General features: G+C 40.0%; 1 protein-coding gene across 1 annotated transcript; it reads left to right on the top strand.

Moving 5' to 3' along the window:
• On the top strand, window positions 1–20,600 carry LOC134649760 (protein argonaute-2-like). The gene is made up of 22 exons (XM_063504591.1): window positions 1–130; window positions 496–1,105; window positions 2,024–2,525; window positions 3,050–3,226; window positions 4,322–4,410; window positions 4,652–4,751; window positions 5,318–5,438; window positions 6,457–6,596; window positions 7,522–7,691; window positions 8,525–8,618; window positions 9,174–9,278; window positions 9,658–9,785; window positions 10,294–10,411; window positions 11,085–11,252; window positions 11,714–11,821; window positions 12,317–12,436; window positions 13,400–13,489; window positions 13,581–13,709; window positions 14,838–14,947; window positions 18,746–18,839; window positions 19,597–19,799; window positions 20,460–20,600. The coding sequence occupies exons 1-22, from the start codon at window positions 121–123 to the stop codon at window positions 20,554–20,556; spliced, it is 3,483 nt and encodes a 1,160-aa protein (XP_063360661.1). The 5' UTR covers window positions 1–120; the 3' UTR covers window positions 20,557–20,600.
• The last annotated feature ends 3,518 nt before the right edge of the window (window positions 20,601–24,118 follow it).

The raw sequence follows: 24,118 nt of genomic DNA, 5'->3' as shown, positions 1-24,118 counted from the left end.
ATGATTTGCAATATTGATAACAGGGTTTGATTGAAACTTAATGTAATCCCTGGAATAGTTTCATGTAAGAATATAATCATACTACTACCTCTTGTCATTTTCAGAAATAAGGCCTAAACAATGGGTAAAGGTAAGTACAAACTATCAATTTAAGTTATTTTACCTTAAAATAAAATTGCTTGTCAATCTTGGTGGTTATAATGGGGATTCCAGCTAAATCATATAGCTTTATCTATTTTTACGACACTTTCAAAGGAATAAAAATTTATAGGGTACTTCCCGTTGACCTAGAACTATGTATGTAAAAAATTTGGTAAATAATATCGCCTTAGACTACAAGTAACCGGGAAAACTGAAAACTATAAATTTGTAAAAAAATAAGTAAAATTCGTACGGAACCCTCAGGCTAACCCTGCTATTGTTAAAATGAAAATGTGTATGAATATTAATATTTGAGTCTTTTTCTTTGATTTTGTTACTTTTTTATATTTATAGGGAAGAAGAAAGGAGGCAAAGGGAAAGATGAAGAGCCAGAGGTCCCCTCTATGAGTTCTTTGTCTCTTAGTGATGCACCTTCTACATCACAGTCTGGGGCTCAGGCGGAAGAGGAGGCTACTGGTTTGACGTCTGCTGCTGCGAAGAGAAAGGCAAAGAAGGCTGCTAAAGCAGCGCCCCTGGAGGGGTCAAAACCTCGCTCTGCGCCTGTGACATCAGAGCCAGAGCCCGAGGCGCCTAAGCCAGCTCCAGAACCAGTCAAACCAGTTGAGGAAGAGAAGGCGAAGAGTGAGGAGAAGGAAGAGGAAACTGGAGGACTGGGGTTGGGCATGGAAGGAAAGAGCAAAAAAAAACCTAGAAAGAAGAAACCATCATTAGCCTCACAAGAGGCAGCTGCACCAGGGGCAGAAGTTGCCGCTGGTACTCCTGCGCCAGCTGGGCAAGCTGCTGCTGCAGCACCTGCATTGCCAAAACAAGCTGCTGCATTTGGTGCTGCACCACAAGGGCAAGCTGCTGCATTTGGACCTGCGCCACCAGGGCAAGCTGCTGCTGGTGTAGCAAGTCAGCCATGGGCCCCAGCACAAGCACAGGCTCAAGCACAATGGGCTGGGTAAGAATTGAATTTTATAGATACCTAGTTAATTTAATGCATAAGTTCATGCTGCGTTATTGAACATGAGTTAATACCGCATAGGCTATCAATAAGGGCTATTTGTAACTGCATTGTAGTGGAATGGCAGTAACTGTTTTTGATAACTGAATACCTTTTAATTAGGACGGCCCAAATATTGTTAAAAACATACACCCAGGCGGGCTAGCATGAGTTGCGTTCTCGCGCGCGACTCCATACTTGAAGTCGCGCCAGATGTATGGAGTCGCGCGCGAGAACGCCACTCATGCTAGACCGCCAGAATTCCCTAGTTGGTCTCTAATAAGTTAACAACGTTAGCTTTTGAAAAGTTATACTATATTACCTACATATTATCCCTTAAGAGGCCATCGTCCATCCAGTGGCGCCCTTGTTAGGGGAATTGTGTTTTCTAATAAACTAATTATAAATATCTGTATAAATCAGTATTGTATTAATATTGTTGTCCTACTGATTCCCGAACTTGCTGGTCTTTGTCACATAGTTTTATTTTGCTTTATCAACTAAACGGCAAATGGTGGCCACATTTTTCCGTTTAGGTGATAAGTCAAAATAGTAATATAAGACAGTTCAAAAATGGGGAAATAAGTAGGACAACAATATTAATACAATACTGATTTATACAGAAACTAATTGTCTTATTAGAAAACACAATTCCCCTATTGAGGGCGCCACTAGAAGGTTGACGCAGTCTTAAAAGAAAACCATGAGACTTGGTCATTTACTTTCTTTTACAACCCTCATTGAATAGACTGTTCTGTTCTCTTATACTTATTATTGGACAGTTTTGCTTAGGTTGTATGGAGATTGTTTAGAAGTTCCCATACCTGGTTGCCATTGGTAGTAATTATGTGTTTTAAGTATGTCAAATGTTTATAGGCGCGGTATGGGCCGCGGGATGCCTTCTGGTCCACCTGGAGGTTTACCACAAGCTGGACCGCCAGCCGGCTGGCCTGGCGCGCCGGGCGCCCCACCGGGCTACGCTCGCCAACCAGGGCCTCCGGGGCTGCCAGGGCTGGCGCAGCCCGGGCCACCGGGATATGTGCAACAACCGGGCCCACCAGGATATGTGCAACAACCGGGCCCACCAGGATATGTGCAACAACCGGGCCCACCAGGATATGTACAACAACCGGGGCCACCAGGGTATGGTCAGGCCAGACCACCACCGCAGCAGCAGGTGCCGCCTCAGCAACCGCAGTCGGCGCGCCAGACGACGCCCCCTGCGGCGCCTGGCCCACAAGGAGATAGGTCCGGTTCGGCCTCTAAAACCGTGTGCCGATACAAAATACCTTTGAGGATCGAAGGAAACTCCGTTCCCTGTAGACCTATTAAGGTGTTGACCAATTACTTGGAAATGAAGATTTCGCCACTTAAAATAGTAAGTTTCGTGTTGTTCTTATTAGCTTTTTTTGCATTTTCTCATGTGTATATATTGTATATTGGCAAGGTGCGAAGTAGGTGGAGGGGGAAGTGGCGCTGATCGTCACAAACACAGGTAATCTTATGGAATGGCCGCCATTAGTACTAGCGGCAGCCGCTTGAACTAATTTTACTCCATAAGATTTAACGTAGAAAGTCTGCCAAAATGAGGGCAGCACCAGTCGTGCACCTAGCGAATAATGAAATTAATGAACATGCCTACACTTCAAGTAATATTGCATAAACAAATTTTCCTACTAGGACAATCAAATCAAATTAGATCCTAAAATAGCGTTTCGAGGAATTAATTCCCAGCAAGCGGGAAATCGTTTTAGTACCTTCATTTAATTTTGGTCCTAAAGGCGTGTTCACTCACAAATGCGAAAAGCGCCTACGAACAGAGAACCCGCCTAGCGGGTCGCTGGCAGTGAATGTGATACAGGCTATTGTTTGTTTTTGGTGACACTTTATTTTATATTTCAGCATCGCTACGACGTTACGTACAAACCGGACAAGCCCAAGAAAATGATTTCTCCCGTATTTCAAACGATAAAGAAAAAATATTTCCCCAGGGAACTAATTGCATTTGATCAGATGAAAAATTGCTACTGCCTAAAGCCCTTGCCGAATGTATCCGACACGGACCGTTACGCTATAACGGTAAGTGAAACTAAACGTTATGAGTTACTTTAAAAACAAGTGCTTCATCATTGATTGATAACAAACAATGCCGTTCAACATTCAACAAAATATTGTAGGTATGTTCAAGTCAACATACTCTATGTATTGTTAAAAAGGTGGCCCGTAAGTCCTGTAACCCATTTGTTTTAAGGTACCAGATGCAAAAGATGTGTATTTGAACTTGTTGGACTTGGTGAATATTGAATCCCATCAAAAACATTACATGTAAAAAGTCATTATATGTATTACAAATTGAAGATATCTTATTGATACGGTTTTAACACTCCCTGGCACTGATGAAAATAACCGACTTGGTTTCACATTACATCTCAAAACTTTTTTGTAGTAAAGGCGTTGCGAGACTTGCACCTTTTTACATGTAATGTTTTTGATGGGATCTCATCTCTTTTTGTAGGCAGTCCTTCTTTTCATACCCATACTATGTATACACATATCATAACTAAACACATCTTCATTCATACTCACATCGTACATCGTAGTGTACCTTTACCTACTATTTGTAGGAACTGCAACATTAACTTTGTAATTGCATATATTTATATGGGATTACAAACTTACTTATGCAGTTCTTAGATCTTTAAAACGTGACTGATATTGCAATATTTTTAGGTTTTCTATGGCTTGATAAGCTGGAAACTACTTATGTTTAAAATTTGAAGCTTGTGGGTATGCTAGAACTACCTTAGAATTGTGATGATCGTAGGTGAGTGAATGAGTGAATGTGTCAGTGTCGAAAATAAGGAACTTTGACATACAATAATTCTTAAACTACAAGTTCAAATTGAATGTTTTTGAGAATATATCTTAAGGATGTTAAGCCCTATATATTACTGAAAATTCAGGTCTCTAGCTTCAACCAGCACAAAATTACAGGACGTCGAAAATGGCCTGAATCGCTTCGAGAAAAGGATGGTACGGCCGTGCCTCTTTGTTTTGCTCGACTTGGCGGGGGCACTGCCGTGCCCCCAGATATGATGAAACTAATTATTTAAGCTAAGCTTAGCTGGATCTACTTTTAGTTTACTTCAATTTACAACGAAATGATTCTTTCAGGATGAATATATCGATGGAAACGGCAAGAAGATGGCGGTGGAAGTTTCTTTCAAATTTACTGGAATTGTGGATCTCAGTACTATAATTACGTAAGTCTTCGTCAAATAACCACTTCAACATTGTACATTTTTTAACTGTTTTTTTTTCATCCAACAAGACTTATTTATGTGTCCACAGTTGTTTGAAATTCTTTTGACATTAACAACCATTAGATTATTGCATTAGCTTGATTTGATGTTAAATAGGTGCGTCGAAAGGTTTTCTTAATAATCAGTTAATATGCTAACACTATATAACTGATGTGAAAATCTGTTATATTTTTTCTATCAGGTACATGAAGAGCGGAGGCAGCTCATTGAACCCGCCTACTGAAGCCATTCAGTGCATTGACGTAATCTTACGACAGGGCACATTGGAGTCTTACATAAAGGTAATTGTGAACGTAACATTGTAATATTCAATTGTGGATGTAATGTAAAGTAGTCGCTTCTTGACCAAAATTGGCATCACTGAGGACTGACCTTTGGCTGTTTGTTCATCTGTCTGTGTAAAATGAGGACCCTGACCACAATTTTTGGCACATTGCATTTTTTCAGAACGATTTATTTGCTCTATACTTCGTTATTTTTAGCACTAGAAAAAAGGTAGACAATCTACACGTGTCTTTTGATTGAAAAACGATTTTTACAAATTAGTACCTAGGTATTACTTATGAAAGAAAAAGAATGTCGTATATAATTTATAATTTTTACATATTGCATTGCTGCGACATCTTTTTCAAAAATGATTTTCAATAAAAAGACACGTGAAGATTGCTTGCTTCTTTCTAATGCAAAAAAAAACTAAGTATACATACATATACAACGGGCCGAGGTTTGAACCCACGATTTTATTAGTCCATGCATATACGAAAGGTTAAAATGAATGTATTCTATACAAATGAGATATACTTTTGTTTGCAATTTATCGTTTTTGACGATATGGTGTTATGTTTAGGCGGGTCGGCAGTTCTTCAAGCGACCGGAGCGTCCGATCGACCTCGGGGACGGCCTGGAGATGTGGACGGGAATGTTCCAATCTGCGATCTTCACCACGCGCCCCTTCATCAATGTCGATGGTGCGTTACACAGACAAGACATCCTCTAGACTGAGCATAGTAACGCTACCCCCTCTGCCACAAATATACGGTAGTTTTACTCCATCTCGAGTCAAAGTGTCTTTGTGTGACGTTCGTGTCTTTGAACGGACCAATCACGGCACGGGTCTCGCTCACCTCGTCCCCCGCACCCCAGTATTTTTGGCAGCATCGGTTTCATGAAATAATTGCTCTAAACTCCGTCTAGAGGATTCCTAGTCTATGGTGCGTTATAACACATCTCTTTTTTACCATTTGTTATACTTCTGCTTATACCTGAACATTTTTAAGATGAAAGGACGTTGGACATTGGACAATGTATTGACATTATCTAATTATCGGACTTCACCATGGATACCTAGTCCCATGGTCTCTATTCAATTACACTGTCACAAATCAAGTTCTTATGGATTTGAGTGTTGCTTGCCATTGCTTGCATGCTCCGTGCCACACCGCCTTCCTCGCGTGCCTTTTTACTATTATTTCATTTTAGCTTATTTAGTTATACATATAATAACATGTAAACTTAAAATTCAACTTTGCACAAATAAATGTTATAGTTGAGTTGGGAGCCAATACATGAAAAGTACCCAATTACAGTTTGGTATACGAAATATGAATTCAGCAATTACAGTCGACGAGTAGAAAAAATAATTTGTTGATTAAGTAAGATATTTTCGGAAATAATCGCTCTGAAAGAAAAAATAAAGTTTTCCCCTAGCTCTTTAACCATGGGTCCAAAAAATATTATAAAGCTTAATAAAATGTTGCAATGCAATCTATAGCGTACATGATCGGCTAAGCCGTTATGAGTTATCACAAGAAGTCTTCCCTTCTTAATGGGTAGTAAAAAACGTATAAAGTGCTGCGAAGCTCAAGCCCCGATTTAAGGCAGCCTAGTGACAGGAGGGTAACGACTGGACCCGGTTTTCTTTAATAATCACACAAATTGCCTAAAGCAATATTATGTTCGGAGTTAAATCCCCATTTCTGTTGACAGTCGCTCACAAGGGATTCCCTCGAGCGCAGCCTCTCGTGCAAGCTCTGACCAACGACTTCAGGCTGAACACCAACGAAAAAGTGGAAAACCAGCGAAACAGAGCCGTGGAATCCTTCCAGGCCTTCGTAAAAGGACTCAAGGTTAAAACTCAAGGATTTTAAAGTTACTCCATCTTGTATATGCATATAGTAATAGTTATTATACCTAAGTAGTAGTAGTATCGAACAATATTTTTGTAGGTTTATTTTACTATGTTTACGTATAATATTTGGCGTCACGATTAAATTTGTCCTTGTAAGTTATGATTATTTACTGCACCAATGATAACTGACAAAAAACTGTTGGCAAGCGTAATGCGGGTCGAGTTTTTCTATAAAAAAATGTGATGGCTTTCACCAAAACCACGTAACCCTTTGAACGCCACGGCTATTTTATAGTATAACACTACAATGAGCCTTATTGGAATACATGAAGATCGATATTAAACGGTAACCGTGCGCGTCTGTGGAAGTCTTTGGCGGTCAAGGTTGATCTGCATACCTTAATTCAGTATTGTTACCCGTACTCTGTATTGATCATGAATCTAGTATAACAGGATTGGGCATGAGTGGTGGGGATAACTGACAGAACGGGATAGTCTTATGTATCTTTCAGTAGGAGTAGCAGCGAAAGCGCTATTATTGTTTTTCCTTGTCACAGTCTCACTTTTGTTGTTATTCCCCACCAGTGTTGGCCGAAACGTTAATGCAATTGAAAATGTTGGCCATTAACCATTATAAATTGAACCGTAAACTGTAATCGTCCGTTACGGTTTAAGGTTCAATTTATAATGGTTAATGGCCAACATTTTCAATTGCATTAACGTTTCGGCCAACACTGTTCCCCACCATAAATTCGTATTGATGATTGGTCGAATTTATTTGTTGCCCACCATAACAAATAAATTCGACCAATCATAGCGTCGCATTATGTGTATTAGCATCGAATTTATATGTTTTGTCCCTCACGGAGGCACGCGTAGACCACTTGTATAGGATGCTACCTTGTATGGTATTGGTGATGCAGGTGGTCGCGTACATCGGCGGGGACACGTCGGCCGGCGGGCAGAAGCGCGAGTTCATCGCCAACGGGCTGTCGGACTCGCCCAACAGGCTCACCTTCCCCATGGACATCGGCGGCGGCAAGACTAAGAACGTCACCGTCGCCGATTACTTCGCCAAGGAGAAGGGATACAGGTCACTCGATTAACCCTTCAATGCATACCTTGGGTCAATCAACTTTTTCTTGGTGTTATTCTGTCCCATCAGCGAGGAGACAATAGTAGCATAGATTGTTAGAAGAACTGCTGTACCAAGTTCTACTAACATGCTCAGTAGATGTCCCATTATAGGAAGGTCTTATAACTACCATAAAATGCAAGTTTGGTTCATTTAAATACGAAAAACCTAGAATTTTAAGAGTGACTCAGGAGACCGTGAGACAAGAAAAAGTTGATTAACCCATATACACACCAAACAATACATTTTATCACTAAATAGTATAAAACAAAGTCGCTTCCCGCTATCTATCTGTCTGTGTGTATGCTTAGATCTTTAAAACTACGCAACTGATTTTGATGCGGTTTTTTTTAAATAGATAGAGTGATTCAAGAGGAAGGTTTATGTATAATTTGTTAACCCGTGCGAAGCTGGGGCGGGTCGCTAGTGGGAAATAAAAGAATTAGTTATATTTTTAATTAATTTGTACAGTTTTGTATTAAACAAAAAACTACTTGTTTTTAGACGAAATTGTAAAAAAAATGGTAAAAGCCTATAGTTGATGGTTTGTATGATAGTATGTTTTTAAAGGTGCTAATGTTGCTATGCACCGTACACATCTCCATCGCGTTCAACTGTCAGATATTTGTTGCTATAACAGTTGCTCAACTTTAATACCCTACGAACTTGAATTTACATATGGTTGAGCAATAAGCACGGTTTAAACGGATTGGAGTGATTCTAAAATGTTAAATGTGTGCTATAAAAACTCGTTTGTTATTTAAGATTAACCTTTAAGCTTATCCGTACAGGTTGCGCTTTCCCAATTTAAACTGCGTGTGGGTTGGCCCAAGGGATAAAAACATAAACTACCCCATGGAGCTCTTGGAAGTTGCGTACGGACAGGTAAGTAAAAAGTGTAGAAACGGGACCTTATTCCCCTTCGTGCGCGAGTCTGACTCGCACTTGGCCGGTTTTTTTAGGAATAAGATTTAGGGTGACAAGCGAAATAGCACCAGGGCATTCTATAGATGATCCTAGAGATGTCAACTACAGGCATGAGTAAAACACTTACGTTCCTGAAGTCCAACCTTCAATTGTTTCAACCCTACACTTTCGAAGCGCTTCTGATGTTTATTACTTATCATTCTTCTTCTTCCAGTGCCATCTGCCGGAGGTATTATTCATTGAGCCTTCAATTTGGTTTTTTGCCATGAATCTGATCTGTGTTTGGCATAATTTTATATATATCACCGTAAAATTGTAAACACTCGTCATATTACATCGTTTATCTCGCTAGTTACATTATAAACTGACGGTAGGGAGATTACCATACCATTTTTCCTGTGTGGAATAATCCGTTAAATTTTAAGACCATTATGACCTGATGCAAAGTTGACATAAAAAACCAAGTTGCCAGACACGTGTGTGATTACTGTGATTTTAAGCATGTTTGTACAGGCCCGCAACAGACAGCTGAACGAGATCCAGCTGTCGACGATGGTGCGGCAGGCCGCCACGCCCCCTGACGAGCGCAAGCGCAAGATCGAGGAGGTCATCAAAGATGTGAGTATTTCATTTATATTTTGACAAGGAAGACCATTGATTTGTAACCCATTAATACCACTATGAAATATCACCACCATAGGTGGGAACGAAAGGTCCGGTCGCTGTGTCTCGCTCCAACCTATGGTTATTGCTGCTGTCGTCGCAAGTCGCGCAATGTCGTGGCCGAGCCGTATGACGTGTACGTGTTCGTTTTAACTGAACGTACCATCGCCCATACTGTTAACTGACAGTTCGTAAACCTTATTCCAAAAGGCATAAGGTCAACCGATGGACAGTTAAGAGTATTGCTGTTTACGTTGTTGCGTTTATTCTTATTAAAATAATATTAAGAAGATAGAAGAAATACTGTATACTTATGTAAAGTTTTTACTTTCAGATGGACTATTCGCGCAACAAGGATTTCAAACAGTTTGGTTTGGAGATTTCCGATAAGTTTTTCCCCGTTGACGCGAAAGTCCTGGCTCCACCCAGGCTGGAGACGGGCAGTGGCAGCGTCGAGCCTAGGTACTTATGCTTATTTATTTACATCCATATCATTACCTCCCTATAATATATTCAGAGACGATAAGCTAACGGGTCTATATTAACAAACACTGTATGTGTGCATCGTCATTTAGGAGAAGACGTTTTATTTGAAAAGAAGTGTCATTTGCACACAATTTTGACAAAACTCGCATGTTACTTGATATCGAACGATGTGGTAGTTGGCCCCCGACTCTAGTTTTTCTCTGAATAAAAAAAAAACAACGGATGTGTGATATGCGCGAAAAAGTTTGAATTACAGCCATTTGACGTTTAGTTTGTCTTTTAATAGGGAATATTACGCCTTACCGCAAACGAGAGAGTCGATTTTTTTTATCTAACCTCTCTATCACTTGCCTATTCGAACGATAAAGAGGCAGATAGCTGAGTTTCGATTTTCGCGTTTCCTGGTAGGCCCTTTGTAAACAAACCGCCTTGTGTTGGGTATGCGTCGTTTGAATACCAATTTTCACTGAATATTGCTTTCTAGGAATGGTTCGTGGCAAGCTAACAGGCTGCTGAAGCCCGAGGCTCTGCAAAACTGGGGCTTCATAATGATCGAGCCTGACCAAAGGACCCAGTTAGACCACGCCAATATCATCTCCTTGGTATGTACCTAATTATAAGTTCTTATATTCTTTGGTTACAAGTTTTTGAGTAAAGAGTATTGTATTGTAAGCTGCCCCAAAACAAGACGATCTATAACGACAAGGCGATCAAAATCACATGATTTCCTATATTTACTGGGACATCAATTGTAGTTGAGTAATGATTTAACCCCTTACTTCACTTAGTTTACAAGCCTCAATACAAATAAAATAAATACATAAGTCAAAATTACAGTTTGACGATTGATAATTGTGGCTTGTAGCTCGTTTAAGATATCGCGAGAAATTCCTCTAAGAATAATAATAATACAGTGAGATAAATATGACTCGCTGTATGGTTGTTATGCTCGTTTTCTTATAACGCTTACATGGTGACCCTGGCAATAATTTAGATTGAAATTTATTTATTTCATAGCAGTAAATTCCAAGACAAACTATTTTGAACTGATGTATTGGCAACGTGCGAAGTCGGTGGAGAGGTAAGTGGCGCTGATCGTCACAAACACAGGTAATCTTATGGAATGTCCGACATTAGTACTAGCGGCAGCCGCTTGAACTAATTTTACTCCATAAGATTTAACGTAGAAAGGCCGACAAAATGAGGGCAGCGCCAGTTTACGAAACTATATTTTATGATCGTCATTGAACGTGCATTATTTACGTTATTTTTCAGATGATGAATTGCGGCCGTCAGATGGGCATGACCGTGTCGGAACCGTCGGTCAAGCTCTTCAATTTGAGAATGCAAGAGCTGCGCAATACGTTACTGAAGTGCTTGGAACAGCAAGTCAGGTTCCTGTTCATCATTGTGCCCACCAGAGGGCGCGACTACTACCATATCGTATGTACCTCGTACCTATTTGAATTATACTACTTGACTCCTTGATTATCATAAAACATAAAATTTTTGTGACTTACTATTAAATAGACAGAATCTAACCTAATATAATCTGAAAATATTAGTTTCGTGAAGGAAATTCATTATAATTTAAGATAACTCTGGTAGTAAAGGCAATTTCCCGGGAGTATAGGGAATTTACTAAGGCGAATGAGATACGGTTTTTAATGTTTTAAAAAAAGTTTAAGATTCCAAGTGTTGATTGAATTTCTGATAATAAAATAATATATCTGTGCACAATTTCAAAATTCCCCTATTTTCCCTTCGTATGGGAAATTTCCCGGGAACGTTTCCGGGAATATTCCCACCTAGGGAAATTTCCCGGGAACGGCACATCACTAGTCCTCGCACTTTTCGGATATACCTGCTATTGGCGCCAGGTTATTTTTCTATATAATCCATAGGTGAAGCAAATGGCGGAGCGCGACGTTGGCATCCTGACCCAGTGCATAAAGGAACAGACGGCCTCCAAACGTATGAATCCGCAGACCGCGCGCAATATCCTGCTAAAGGTAAGATGTCTAGTGTCTACTGAAGGCTTTAACTTGGCTATGTGTACGAATATTACGCCAGTCCGGCGGCTAGAGGCCTCATTAGTTGACATTATGCTAGGTGCGTCAGTCACATTTACATTTCCCAAATAAAAATGAGACCACAAGTTTATGTCAAGGCCCGCCGTCATCGCTTATTATAGTCATAATAAAATTCTTCCCCTGTTTCCCACAACATAGGTAATTAATAATATCCGGTAGATTGATCTGCTGCCAATACGAAATGTTATTTATGTATTATGTAATTGGATTGCTTATCGTGAATTAAACTTGAATGAATCTATCCACACAATGTAATAATGTTTTCCGGTTCATAATAATACATACCTATGTAGTTAAAAAATGCCGAACGAGATAATATTCGGTTATTTACTGAGGTTATTGTTGAAATCAAGGTTTTTAGAGATCACTCTCACATATTATAAGTTGATTAATAATATATGCATGTATGTTTAGGTTAATTCCAAGTTGATGGGTATAAACCAAGCCCTCGACAACAGGAGCCTGCCCAACTGCCTCAGAGACGGCAGGGTGATGGTGGTGGGCGCTGACGTCACACATCCGTCTCCGGATCAGGTTTGTATAATTTTCATTACTAGGGCGTCAATTTAGTTAGCCGGTAAAATAAGCTCTATATCCATGTCATAAGAGCGATAAAAACGTAATTTCTCAGGGGCCCAGTAACGCAAAAAGTACGTGAACTTTAGGGGGCAGTATAGAGAGTCATTAAAGAGTCACGCTCTCATTTTAACATGAGATTCTGATAAAGATAAAAGATTTTTATTCGTGACGATTACAAAACATGTACGGACAATACGGTCATGTACAGACAACAACAACAGCAAGAAAAGAGGAAATCAATAAGTGTGCATCACGAAATGGACCCAACTCAGCATAATGCTAGCTATAAAAGCCAGCGCTGGTCTTCCGTAGGGCCCATTCGGTGATGCCACCACAGATAACACATAAAGCTACATACTAAAACACTACAAAGAAACTGTCATAACATGAAATTTGTCAGGCACTAGTTTTCGTTAGTAGACATTGTAATACAAAGAAATTAGATTTAATTAGTAGAAGTTTTACATACAAAACTCTGTTTTCCTTGTGTAATTTTTTCTAGCAACGAAATGTACTAGATGTAGATAGGTATATGTTACGTAAATGTTAATGCAAAGATTCATGTAATTGCAGCATTCCGTTTTAAAATGAAAGCGTAGTCTCTATTGTTTGGGAACTGCTTTTTGGCAGCCGGTTCGTGTGACTTAAGTTTTCCATTTTTAAACCACAAGGTTTCCAAAACACTAAACATCGTCTGCTCAATCTGATTCGGCGCCGATGAGTGCATTTTCGGTGCTAATGTGTAATATTTTCGGGCAAAACGTACCACTTTGGCGCTTGTGAATAATTACGATACGGGGGTGTCTCCAGACTGGGTTACTCGTTCCGATTAATTAAAAGAAGGCACCACTCCACCAAAACTTCGTCTTTGCTTAAGAAATGTGCTTATAAGTCTTTTAACGGCTTCTTCATTTTCAGACTTCGGTGCCAAGCATTGCTGCGGTTACAGCGTCCATCGATCCAAAGTGTTTCATGTATAATATCGGATTGAGTATTCAAACTCCTAAGGTAATTTAATTATATTTTGTAACTTTTAAAAGTATAAAACAATTAAATAATTTGAATGTTACCATACCACACTTATTTTTTTCTTTTACAGAAAGAAATGATTATCGAGTTTGAGGATATGATGGTCGAACATCTGACTATTTACAAGCAACGCAACGGATTTTTGCCGACAAAAATATACGTATTCCGTGACGGCGTGTCCGAGGGACAATTTGCCCAGGTACACTTACACACACATTATTACAGAACTTTCTAGTTGGGCCTTACATATAGTCCCAAGTCGGAGCAGTATATAGTATATACCTTACCTTAAGATTATGATAATAAGGTCGTGTTTGGCCAATTGTAAATATGTACTTGTCATGATAGACTCCATTAGAGATAAATTCAAATTAACTACTTGGCTTCTAGTTTGAAGTAGTGCTGTACTGTATTGAATGTGCCCAATGGCATACAGTGTTTGGTAATAATGTGAAGAAGAAGAAATGTCTTTATCAGCACAATAAAATAACCTTGGGGCCTGTTTCACAATGTCCCAGTAAAGTCCTGAATAAGCTAGATGCCACTTATCTAACGAATAAAGTCATCGTTGCCGTTTCACTATCTACAAATAAGCTTAACAGTATATTTCAAATAAGCGTAACTTAAGGTAGTTAACTTAAGAGACTTTGTGAAACAGGCCCTAAAGGGGCCCACTGATTACCAGTCCGCCGGACGGTATCGGCCTGTCAGTTGTTCGGAACTGTCAAAATTTTGTTCTAACTGACAGGCCGATTCCGTTAGTGGGCCCCTTTAAACTATCCAAAAATATAGCAATAGGGATGATGACACATGTTGAATTTTATAACAAAATCTAGTAAAATAGATAGCAAACGAGCAATTTATCACAATAATGTGGATATTAAAATAAAATATTGAAAAATTACAAAATTACAGGACCTGAAAGTTTCAAAATTTAAGTTTTTTTTAACTTCCAAAAACGATAAAAGTAAGGGTACCATTCGATTCCTTACATTTCATCCAAAAAAATATTGTATAGCAACTATATACATAAACGCAATATTTCACCGACAAAAACGCAATTTTCTTGTTTTGTCCATACGGGCGATGCGGTCCAGATGGGCGATGACGTCACGGCCTCTGTCCGTTTTGTATAGGGCGTTTCGCGAGTGAAGTGCGACTGTCGGACTTTGACTACAATTTCTGACTTTTGTGTTACTTTAATGCAATGGGTCCCATATAGACATTTGATCCTAAAAACAAACCCGATCGATTGATACCATAAAAAAAAATTAGTCATGTAGCCTATTGTCGCAGAATGTTGAAACATGACTTTGTTGTGGTTCAGGTGATGAATAGCGAGCTGCTGGCCGTACACAAGGCGTACCAGCGAATGGCCGGCCCCGCGGCCAAGCCCGAGGTGTTGTTCCTGCTGGTGCAGAAGCGGCACCACACCAGGTCAGAACTGGATGTTTCCTTATCTGCCTAGCTATATTAGGGTCGGTTGCACCAAACTGTTCGTATCGTTAAAGCGTTCGCTAAGTTTTTATGCATTGAAAATTTCAAAGTAAAGCGTGACGAGCCTGACCTGTCCAATGTGGTTGGTGCAACTGGCCCTTAGAGCGATAGAGGTAAACTGGCGGACCAACGAAGTGTTTCCTTGTTATAGTCCAGGCATCTTCCATTGTTCACTGCGAGTATTCTACGCGTAATGAGCGTGCCTTCTCGTGCCGATGAATTAGCGACCTACATCCCTACTTTACCTACAGTTCAATGTGGATTCAATAGGGGCGATTTCTAGTAAAAGCATTAAATTTTTAATTGAGCATAACGCGAATCAGTAGACACTTTATACATATCATGATCAACTATAAACAAATTTTACCAACCGCCTGAGGCGGCAATGGCAGACTGTTTGGTTTTGGTTTTGCCATTAGGCTGGCTCAAATTCACAAACATATGTTTTTGTTTAATTAAATGAATCGTACATATTAATAAATTATTGAGTAGTGCAGTCTTTGCGTTACGGAAGTTGAAACCCCTTATTTCGTACGTTTCATTAAAATCGGTTTACTATGCTCACTTCCACTCGCTAATGACATATGGTGTACTCATTTGGGGAAACTCTACGGATGCCAATCGAGTGTTTATTATGCAAAAACAGGCAATACGAACGCTAGCGGGTGTGAAGCCTAGACATTCATGCAGGGACCTTTTTGTGACGCACAAAATAATGACACACCACTCATTATATTTATTCGAAATTATTATGTATGTGAGAAATAACTTATCTTTATTCAAACGTGTTGAGGTATCTGGTAGAAACATTAGAACTACGGGTAGATTACGAACAGTTCCACGTCGCATGACACTTGCAGCAAAAAACCCGCGTGTCATCGGTCCGACTTATTATGAGCGATTACCTGCAGAAATAAGGACGGAAACATCCGATACAACATTCAAGCGTCAATTGAGAAACTTTTTACTGGAAAACCCATTATATTCAATTATTTGAATTTTTTGACATAACTGTATAATTTATAATCGCGTTCCTATTTTTGACATTGTTTTCGTTTAATACTTTATTCATTTAATTTCTTAGATTAGGTTATTTATAATATGAATATAAAAGTAAAATATAAAAACACTTACAAAACAATAAAAAATACATAAACACATTATAGAAAACCTAATTTAACCTTCGTTTAATTATTGTTATTATTTGACGATCCTTCTCAGGTGATTTTTTTTCATATTATGAATTTATTTGGATTAAGCATTTAAATGTATTTCTGACGATCACAATATAAATTCTTATAAATTGACATTAATGTAATTTGTACTGTAATCATATATTGTGAAATAAATAAATCTAATCTAATCTAATCATACCTATTAATAATATTTAATATTTAATAATAATTGGTTGGTTCTCTCCCACCTTCCTTAACAACTGGTGTCACCTTCCTGCTCTATAAGTCCGGTAGTACCACGGAAGCGAAGAATTACAGACCCATCACGTGCTTACCTACACTCTATAAGCTCCTTACATCCATTTTGAGAACAAAAATCAACGCGCATATTGTCGCTAACAATATTTTGGCCCCTGCTCAAAATGGATGTAGGGTTGGGTCCCGTGGTACTAAAGAGCTCCTCCTCATAGACATGACCATCTGCCAACAAATCCGGCGGAACAGAGGTGCCCTCTCAGCCGCTTGGATTGACTATAAGAAGGCCTATGATTCGGTGCCTCATTCATGGCTGGGGAGGGTCTTAGAGCTGTATAAAGTTGATGCAGCTTTGAGAGCCTTCCTAAGCGCGTGTATGAGGCAGTGGACCACAGTCCTTCGTCAACCAGGAGGCGGGGATGACCGGCCTGGCCCGCAGGATTTTATAAGGATTGAGCGAGGAATATTTCAGGGTGATAGTCTGAGTCCCCTATGGTTCTGCCTAGCTCTGAATCCCCTCAGCACCCTGCTGAAGGATTTGGGACTAGGTTGTCGGCTTCGGAGAGAGGGTGAAGTCATTTCTCACCTTCTGTACATGGATGACCTCAAATTATTTGCACCAAATAACCAAGACTTGAAGGAGCTACTGAAAACCACCGAAGTCTTCAGTAGTGCCATCAACATGGAGTTTGGTGTCGATAAATGTGCGGTTATGCATGTACAGCGGGGGAGGGTTGTAAATTCAACAAATTTACAACCTTCTGAGACAATGTCTTTCAGATCTATCTCTGAATCAGAAACCTATAAATACCTTGGTATGTCACAGTCGTTGGGTATTGAGGACGAGGGTATTAGACGGTCGGTGAAGGAGCGCTTTTTCGGTCGGCTCACAAAAGTTCTTAACAGTCTTTTGTCAGGAGGCAACAAAGTGCGCGCCTTCAACGCCTGGGTAATGCCCCTACTCACATACTCCTTTGGCATACTAAGGTGGACTCAGACCGAGCTGGACGCCCTGGATCGGAGGGTCCGATCACTGCTCACCGCACATCGCATGCTACACCCACGCTCGTCAGTTATGAGATTGTACATCCCACGGAAATGTGGAGGCCGAGGCTTCCTAAACGCCAAGGATCTCCACAACCGCGAGGTGTACAATCTCAGGAATTATTTCCTTAACAACGAGTGTGGGATGCATCGTGATGTGGTGGCAGTAGACAGGAACCTCACGCCGCTCTCCTTGGCAAACGAGAACTGGCGCAAACCTGTGGTACTAAGTACTGCGGATCGCAAGGCGGCATGGGAGAGTAAGGTGCTACACGGGCGGTTCTACAAGGCCCTCACGGGACCCGATGTGGACCTGATCGCGTCGGTGAACTGGTTACGATTCGGGGACCTCTTCGGAGAAACCGAGGGTTTTGCCTGTGCAATTGCGGACGAAGTAATGATGACGAACAACTATCGGAAATATATCCTGAAGGACGGTACGGTCGACATTTGTCGGGCATGCCGCCGTCCCGGAGAGTCACTCAGGCATATTATTTCCGGTTGCTCTCATCTTGCTAACGGCGAGTACTTGCACAGACATAATCTCGTAGCCAGGATTATTCACCAGCAGCTTGCTCTTCTATACGGCCTTGTGGACCGCGAAGTACCGTACTACAAGTATTCACCTGCGCCAGTTCTCGAGAATGGTCGTGCCACGCTCTATTGGGATCGATCTATCATCACTGACAGGACTATTGTAGCCAATAAGCCTGACATTGTGATAATAGATCGATCGCAACGCCGGGCCGTGCTCGTTGACATCACCATCCCCCATGATGAGAATCTCGTGAAAGCCGAGAAGGACAAGTCCAGTAAGTACCTAGACTTGGCTCACGAGATAACCGCCATGTGGGATGTTGATTCGACGATCATTGTCCCGATAGTTGTTTCAGCGAACGGTCTAATAGCGAAGAGTCTCGACCAACATCTTGAGAGACTCTCGCTAGGTGGTTGGGTCAAGGGCCAGATGCAGAAGGCGGTCATCTTGGACACGGCGCGGATAGTCCGCCGGTTCCTCTCTCTGCAGCCCTGACCACCGGCAGCTTGGGTCTTGCCCCGCTGCTGGCGGCACCCTAGGTTAGGTTTTTTATAATATGTTTATAAGTATTTTGTATTGTTTTTGTAAGTGTTTTTGTATTTTATTTTTATATCCATATTGTAAAAAACCAACCTAAGAAGAGAAATAAATAAAAGAAAAATAATAAATAAATATTTACGCAGCTAATTAAATTGTTTCTAGGTTTCATATAGATATGTTTTTCAGATTGTTTTCGGGTGAAAATAATCCGAGAAATGTGGAGCCTGGAACCGTGGTGGATAAACACATTGTCCATGCCACTGAACTGGACTTTTACTTGGTAAGTTATTTATTACAGAAAGTATTGCTGAGGTGTTCTGTTTCAATAGTTTGCACTACTCTACGCGTTTTGGCTTCGAGGTATTATTTTATCCATACATAAGGCACATACAAAAATGTTTGATATCCGCGATAAAATAAAAATTTACATGTCAGATACATTGCTTAATGCTAAATGCTTATAATTAATTAACATTACATTTAGGTACATAATTGGACAGGCAAGGCTGAGCCGGGGGACCAGTTATACTGGATGATTTTGGGATCGTGATCCCGAATGTCAAAAATGTGTTAAGATGGTCATAATAAACTTTCCCCATGGGACCACAAAATCGCGAAAGTAAATTGATGTATCGGTCTCATGGGAAACCTTGTTCAGTATGACCATCTCAATAGAATTTTTTACATTGGGGACCCCGAAATCACACGGTATTTACAAACTCAGATACGAGATTATCGAGATATGTTAGAAATATTTTTTAAGTTTCGCCACCTAGTATAAAACAAAGTCGCATCCCGCTGTCTGTCTGTCCCTATGTAAGCTTAGATGTTTAAAACTACGCAATGGATTTTGATGCGGTTTTTTTTAATAGATAGAGTGATCAAGAGGAAGGTTTATTATGTATAATTTGTTAACCCGTTCGAAGCCGGGGCGGCTCGCTAGTCTAATATAAAATTAGTTATTAACCTCTTCAATCAGTGTCAACATATGTCATTAAAAAAAAAACAATGCCATAACTATTAGTGCGTTGCTTCAGGTGTCACACCAAGCCATCAAGGGCACCGCCCGGCCCACGCGCTACCACGCCGTGTGCAACGACGGCAACTTGAGGCACGACGAGGTGGAGCAGCTCACGTACTACCTGTGCCACCTGTACTCGCGCTGCATGCGCTCCGTGTCCTACCCCACGCCCACCTACTACGCGCACCTCGCCTGCCTGCGAGCCCGCTCGCTCACCCAGTCAGTACTCACAATCACTACATTTTTGAGTCCATAAGGCTCACTTGGGCGTTACCAAACCCGGGGTTAAGCGATTGTTACCGTTAACCAAGTGTCAAATTGTACTGGTAACCATGGTAACTCCAGGTTTAACCGGTTAACCACGGGTTAGTGAAACGTTGCATGTGGGCCTTACTCTGATTGTTATTGCACTGACAGTTATCCCTTCTCCATAAATCTCCGCTCGCAGCTTTGAATATTACCTCGCGAGCATAACTTAAAACTGAATAAATGTTCGGAACGCCATTGTGAAATTTTCCAAAACTGAACCGACAACAACATTATATTTAGGTAATCATGGATCGAACAGGCTCATAAAATTTCACGAGAATCGGTAGAGAATTGCGACCTGTAGAGAAGAACATCCGGACAGACTACAGCATTTTTGCCCAAGCTGAAACGGAGACCTTCGCTGACGGGTGATCTAAAATCTAGGAAAAAATTGTGCTTGTTGTGTGATACCTATGTCAGTAGGCCTAGCACATTTCTATGTTAATAAAAGAGGGACGGGTAGTCTTGACAGTATCTCGCCGCGAGATACTGTCGCGCCAATCATGTGCTAGGCCGGCAGAGCGCATGAATGTGACGAACGCGTTATTAATTGTTTCGTTTATATTACAGCAACGAGAAGTTCGACAACGCTCGGCTGGAGCGCGAGCCGCGCCGGCTGCGTGTGCTCGACAAGATGCTGGCCTACAGTCGCATGTTCTTTGTTTAGACCGAATCAGGTCGCACTTGTCTACACTGCGGCGCATGCCACGCACCAATAGCGATGATGACACAAACATGTTGAATTTTATAACAAAATCTAGTAAAATAGATAGCAAATGAGCAATTTATCACAATATAGTATGTAGATATAAAAAAGAATGGAAATAATACAAAAATACAGTAATAAGTAAGTATACTATTCGATTCCTCACATTTTATCCATAAAAAGATTGTACCTATAGCAACTATATACATAAATGCAATATTTCACCGACAAAAATGCAATTTTCTTGTTTTGTTCATACTTCAAGATGCGCTCTCAGTGACCTTGACGTCACGTTCACATAGCGATTTGTTGGGGGCGTTTCGCGAGTGAAGTACGAATGTCGGACTTTGACTATCATTTGTGACTTTTGTATTGCTTTACAAAAAAACCTGATTGATTGATACCATAAATGAAAATTTGTCATCTAGCCTATTGGACGTCACGAACATTGTTAAGATCATATGCGGATTAGCGAGGAGAGAAGATGTGTGTTGTGTAGCCGTGCGCCACAGTGGGTATCCGCCTTTACAGGGAAAACTGAATATCTATGTAATTCAACTGGTTTGCTGAAATGTAATCGATATCTTTAAGTGTCTTTTAAACAGCCTTAGAAAATCCATATAATGAGATAACGTATACAGTAATACCACAGAGTAATAAAATTAACCCTTGCGTTTTGGCATCTGCTTTTTATAATATTCGGATCGAGTCAAGAATCTCGTCCTTTTCTTAAATGTATAACGATTGTATTTTATGACAATTAATATATTTTATCAATTACATTTTGTTTATTTTGATTGAGTAGAACACATTCTGGCATGGCTGTTTTACTTGTATAATTTTTTAACTGTTCCTAAAAGTATAAGAGCAAAATTTTGAATTTATAATGTTATTCAATTAGATCGAAAAATAATTGTGTTCTAATCTAAAATCCAATATAAAATTGAAATTACATGACAGTTTTTTATTTATTATTTTATTACCTACTATATGAAGGGCCATAGTGGAGGAGACAATCGTTGATCCAAATTAAACAATGTATGAAAATGATCAGTTGAACCACGTCACTACTTGTTACTTTTAGTGCGCATCCGTCATTCCTATTCATTACAAGCTTTTATTAGACTTGCCCTGTTAGCATGTATGTTAGTTGGAAGTTAGTTGGTAACGTATGTATATATGTATGCAGTGTAAACGTGCTTTTTTTTTGGTCAAATAAATGCGGCGTAACCACACGCCTAGCAAAACCGGCATCAATAAACGCAAATATCCAATGATATAGAATAAAGATCAAAATGGTGAGACACAGATAATTTCTTTAATATCCCGTTCCCAAAATTTCGTTACGATTGGTTAGAGAGAGTCTTAGAGAAAAAAAAAGAAAAAACCGGCCAAGTGCGAGTCGGACTCGCGCACGGAGGGTTCCGCACCATCAACAAAAAATAGAGCAAAACAAGCAAAAAAACGGTCACCCATCCAAGTACTGACCCCGCCCGACGTTGGTTAACTTCGGTCAAAAATCACGTTTGTTGTATGGGAGCCCCACTTAAATCTTTATTTTATTCTGTTTTTAGTATTTGATGTTATAGCGGCAACAGAAATATACATCATCTGTGAAAATTTCAACTGTCTAACTATCACGGTTCGTGAGATACAGCCGGTGACAGACGGACAGACGAACGGACGGACAGCGAAGTCTTAGTAATAGGGTCCCGTTTTTACCCTTTGGGTACGGAACCCTAAAAATGGAGATATTTACCTAAAATTCTGAAACTTGAAAAGGGGCTCAGCTGGTATTTCCTTTTAAAGAGAGCGACGGGTAGTTTTAATATCTCGCAGGCGAGATACGGTCGCGGCACTCTAAACTAATGCTAAGCCTACAGGCGAAAATTTCCCAGGTTGTCAGTCTACTCAGTTATATTTATTAGTCTCTTGTATTATGTAAATCTAGAGCCTGAGAAAATTTTTAAAATCTTACTTAGTCATATTGCCTGCAGTAAAAACCCGCAATGTTAACGCACGATCGAGCTAGAAAATTATAAGCTTCCTAACACATTTAAGACTCCCCTTGACCGTACACTAAGCCGACTAATTAGGTGCTAATTTTCCCCAACAATATCTTGGATCACGAATAGCTTTGCATGTGTCGTGCCGATAATCAGACGTCGCTTGCATGCAAACCGAGCAACCAAACCACTCATCTTGATTGAGTATTTATGAACAATTAGCCATTATTACCTTATATTACGTCCGTTTGACCTGGTTAGTTCATAAGGTCTTACAGTGCATCGATGGAGATCTGATTTATTAATTATTATATGCGTATATTATATACCTAGTTAGAAGAATGTCGGTCATTGTCAGCAACAGCATCCACGCGGTGCCGATTAGTAGAATAATTTTGAAAATTGTTGACACTAAGTCCCCATTCCCACGGGCGCTTTTACAACGCGCGTTAAAAAAGCGTTTGAATGACACAAATGGATACATGTGTATTTATTCACACGACAGCGGTGGCGCTTTTTATCAAGCGTTGTTGGATTTTCGACTTTAAGCCTTGGTCGTTAAATCGAATTTAGAGTGTGCACAGATTCAAACGCTTTTTTAACGACGCGCGTTGAAAAAGCTGTCGTGCGAATGGGGGCTTAAGGCATAAACGCAACAAGCCCTTTTTTCCAAAAGGTACCTAAGTATTTACTTGTTGTTATTTTCCAATTAATCTGTCACCATGCTACCTTTTATAGGTGAACAAAAGTTAGTAAGATTCAAGATAATGTAATAATTATGCGTGAAAAATGTTACCGTATTTGCTGTTTCGTGGTAAAGAATTTGTTCATCATATTCACATCATACAAACCGAAACGATTATCTTTAACATGGCCTGGGTACCTACGAAACACAAAAAAATAAGCAAAATTATACCTACTTTAATAAGTAGCCTTTTTTGATTTATTGAACTTATTTGAATTGTCCTGCTGCAACTATTAGTCCGGGAGCCCAAGAGGGGATTTTTGTAGCTACTCGAGCGAGGTATGAGTGATATCTTGCTATAGGTATACCCGGTGGAGTCTCCCTAACCACTTTTAGCCGTCTATGTTGATCCGTTGGTTGGTGGGGGGGTTCAACAAATAGGTAGTTAAGCAGATTGTGGATTTGGTTATTTTACTCCAAATTAATGCTATAATTGTGCTATATATTACTAAGTCGGACAATTACTTGTAGGTACGCATTTTCGTAATCTGACGATTCTGACGGTTACAGTGTGAAAATCAGGCGTCGAACTTCTAATCGTCAGATTAAGGAAATGCAAATAAATAATTGTCAGATTAAGTTATAGAATATTTGTAGCATTATTAACTTGGACCAAAATGACTGAATGATTTTTTTAACTCTCCACAAACCCTCCGAAATTTAAAAAAATCTGTAGGCGCTTCCGGCTGCTCGCTAGTTAAGAAAACTTGATATAACCTATTTTCTTCCTGTCATCTAATCTTTCGATTCCAATAGGTATCTACGACGCTCG

Source organism: Cydia amplana, chromosome 1, assembly GCF_948474715.1.
Source record: "Cydia amplana chromosome 1, ilCydAmpl1.1, whole genome shotgun sequence".
Lineage (NCBI taxonomy): Eukaryota > Metazoa > Arthropoda > Insecta > Lepidoptera > Tortricidae > Cydia > Cydia amplana.
The sequence above is the reverse complement of the archived record's forward strand: the minus strand, read 5'-3'. Positions and strand labels throughout refer to the sequence as shown.

Coding starts and splice junctions, on each gene's coding strand:
- LOC134649760 (XM_063504591.1), top strand. Junction 7,692..8,524: donor GCCAAGGAGAAGGGATACAG/GTCACTCGATTA, acceptor TTATCCGTACAG/GTTGCGCTTTCCCAATTTAA. Junction 19,800..20,459: donor CGAGCCCGCTCGCTCACCCA/GTCAGTACTCAC, acceptor TTTATATTACAG/CAACGAGAAGTTCGACAACG.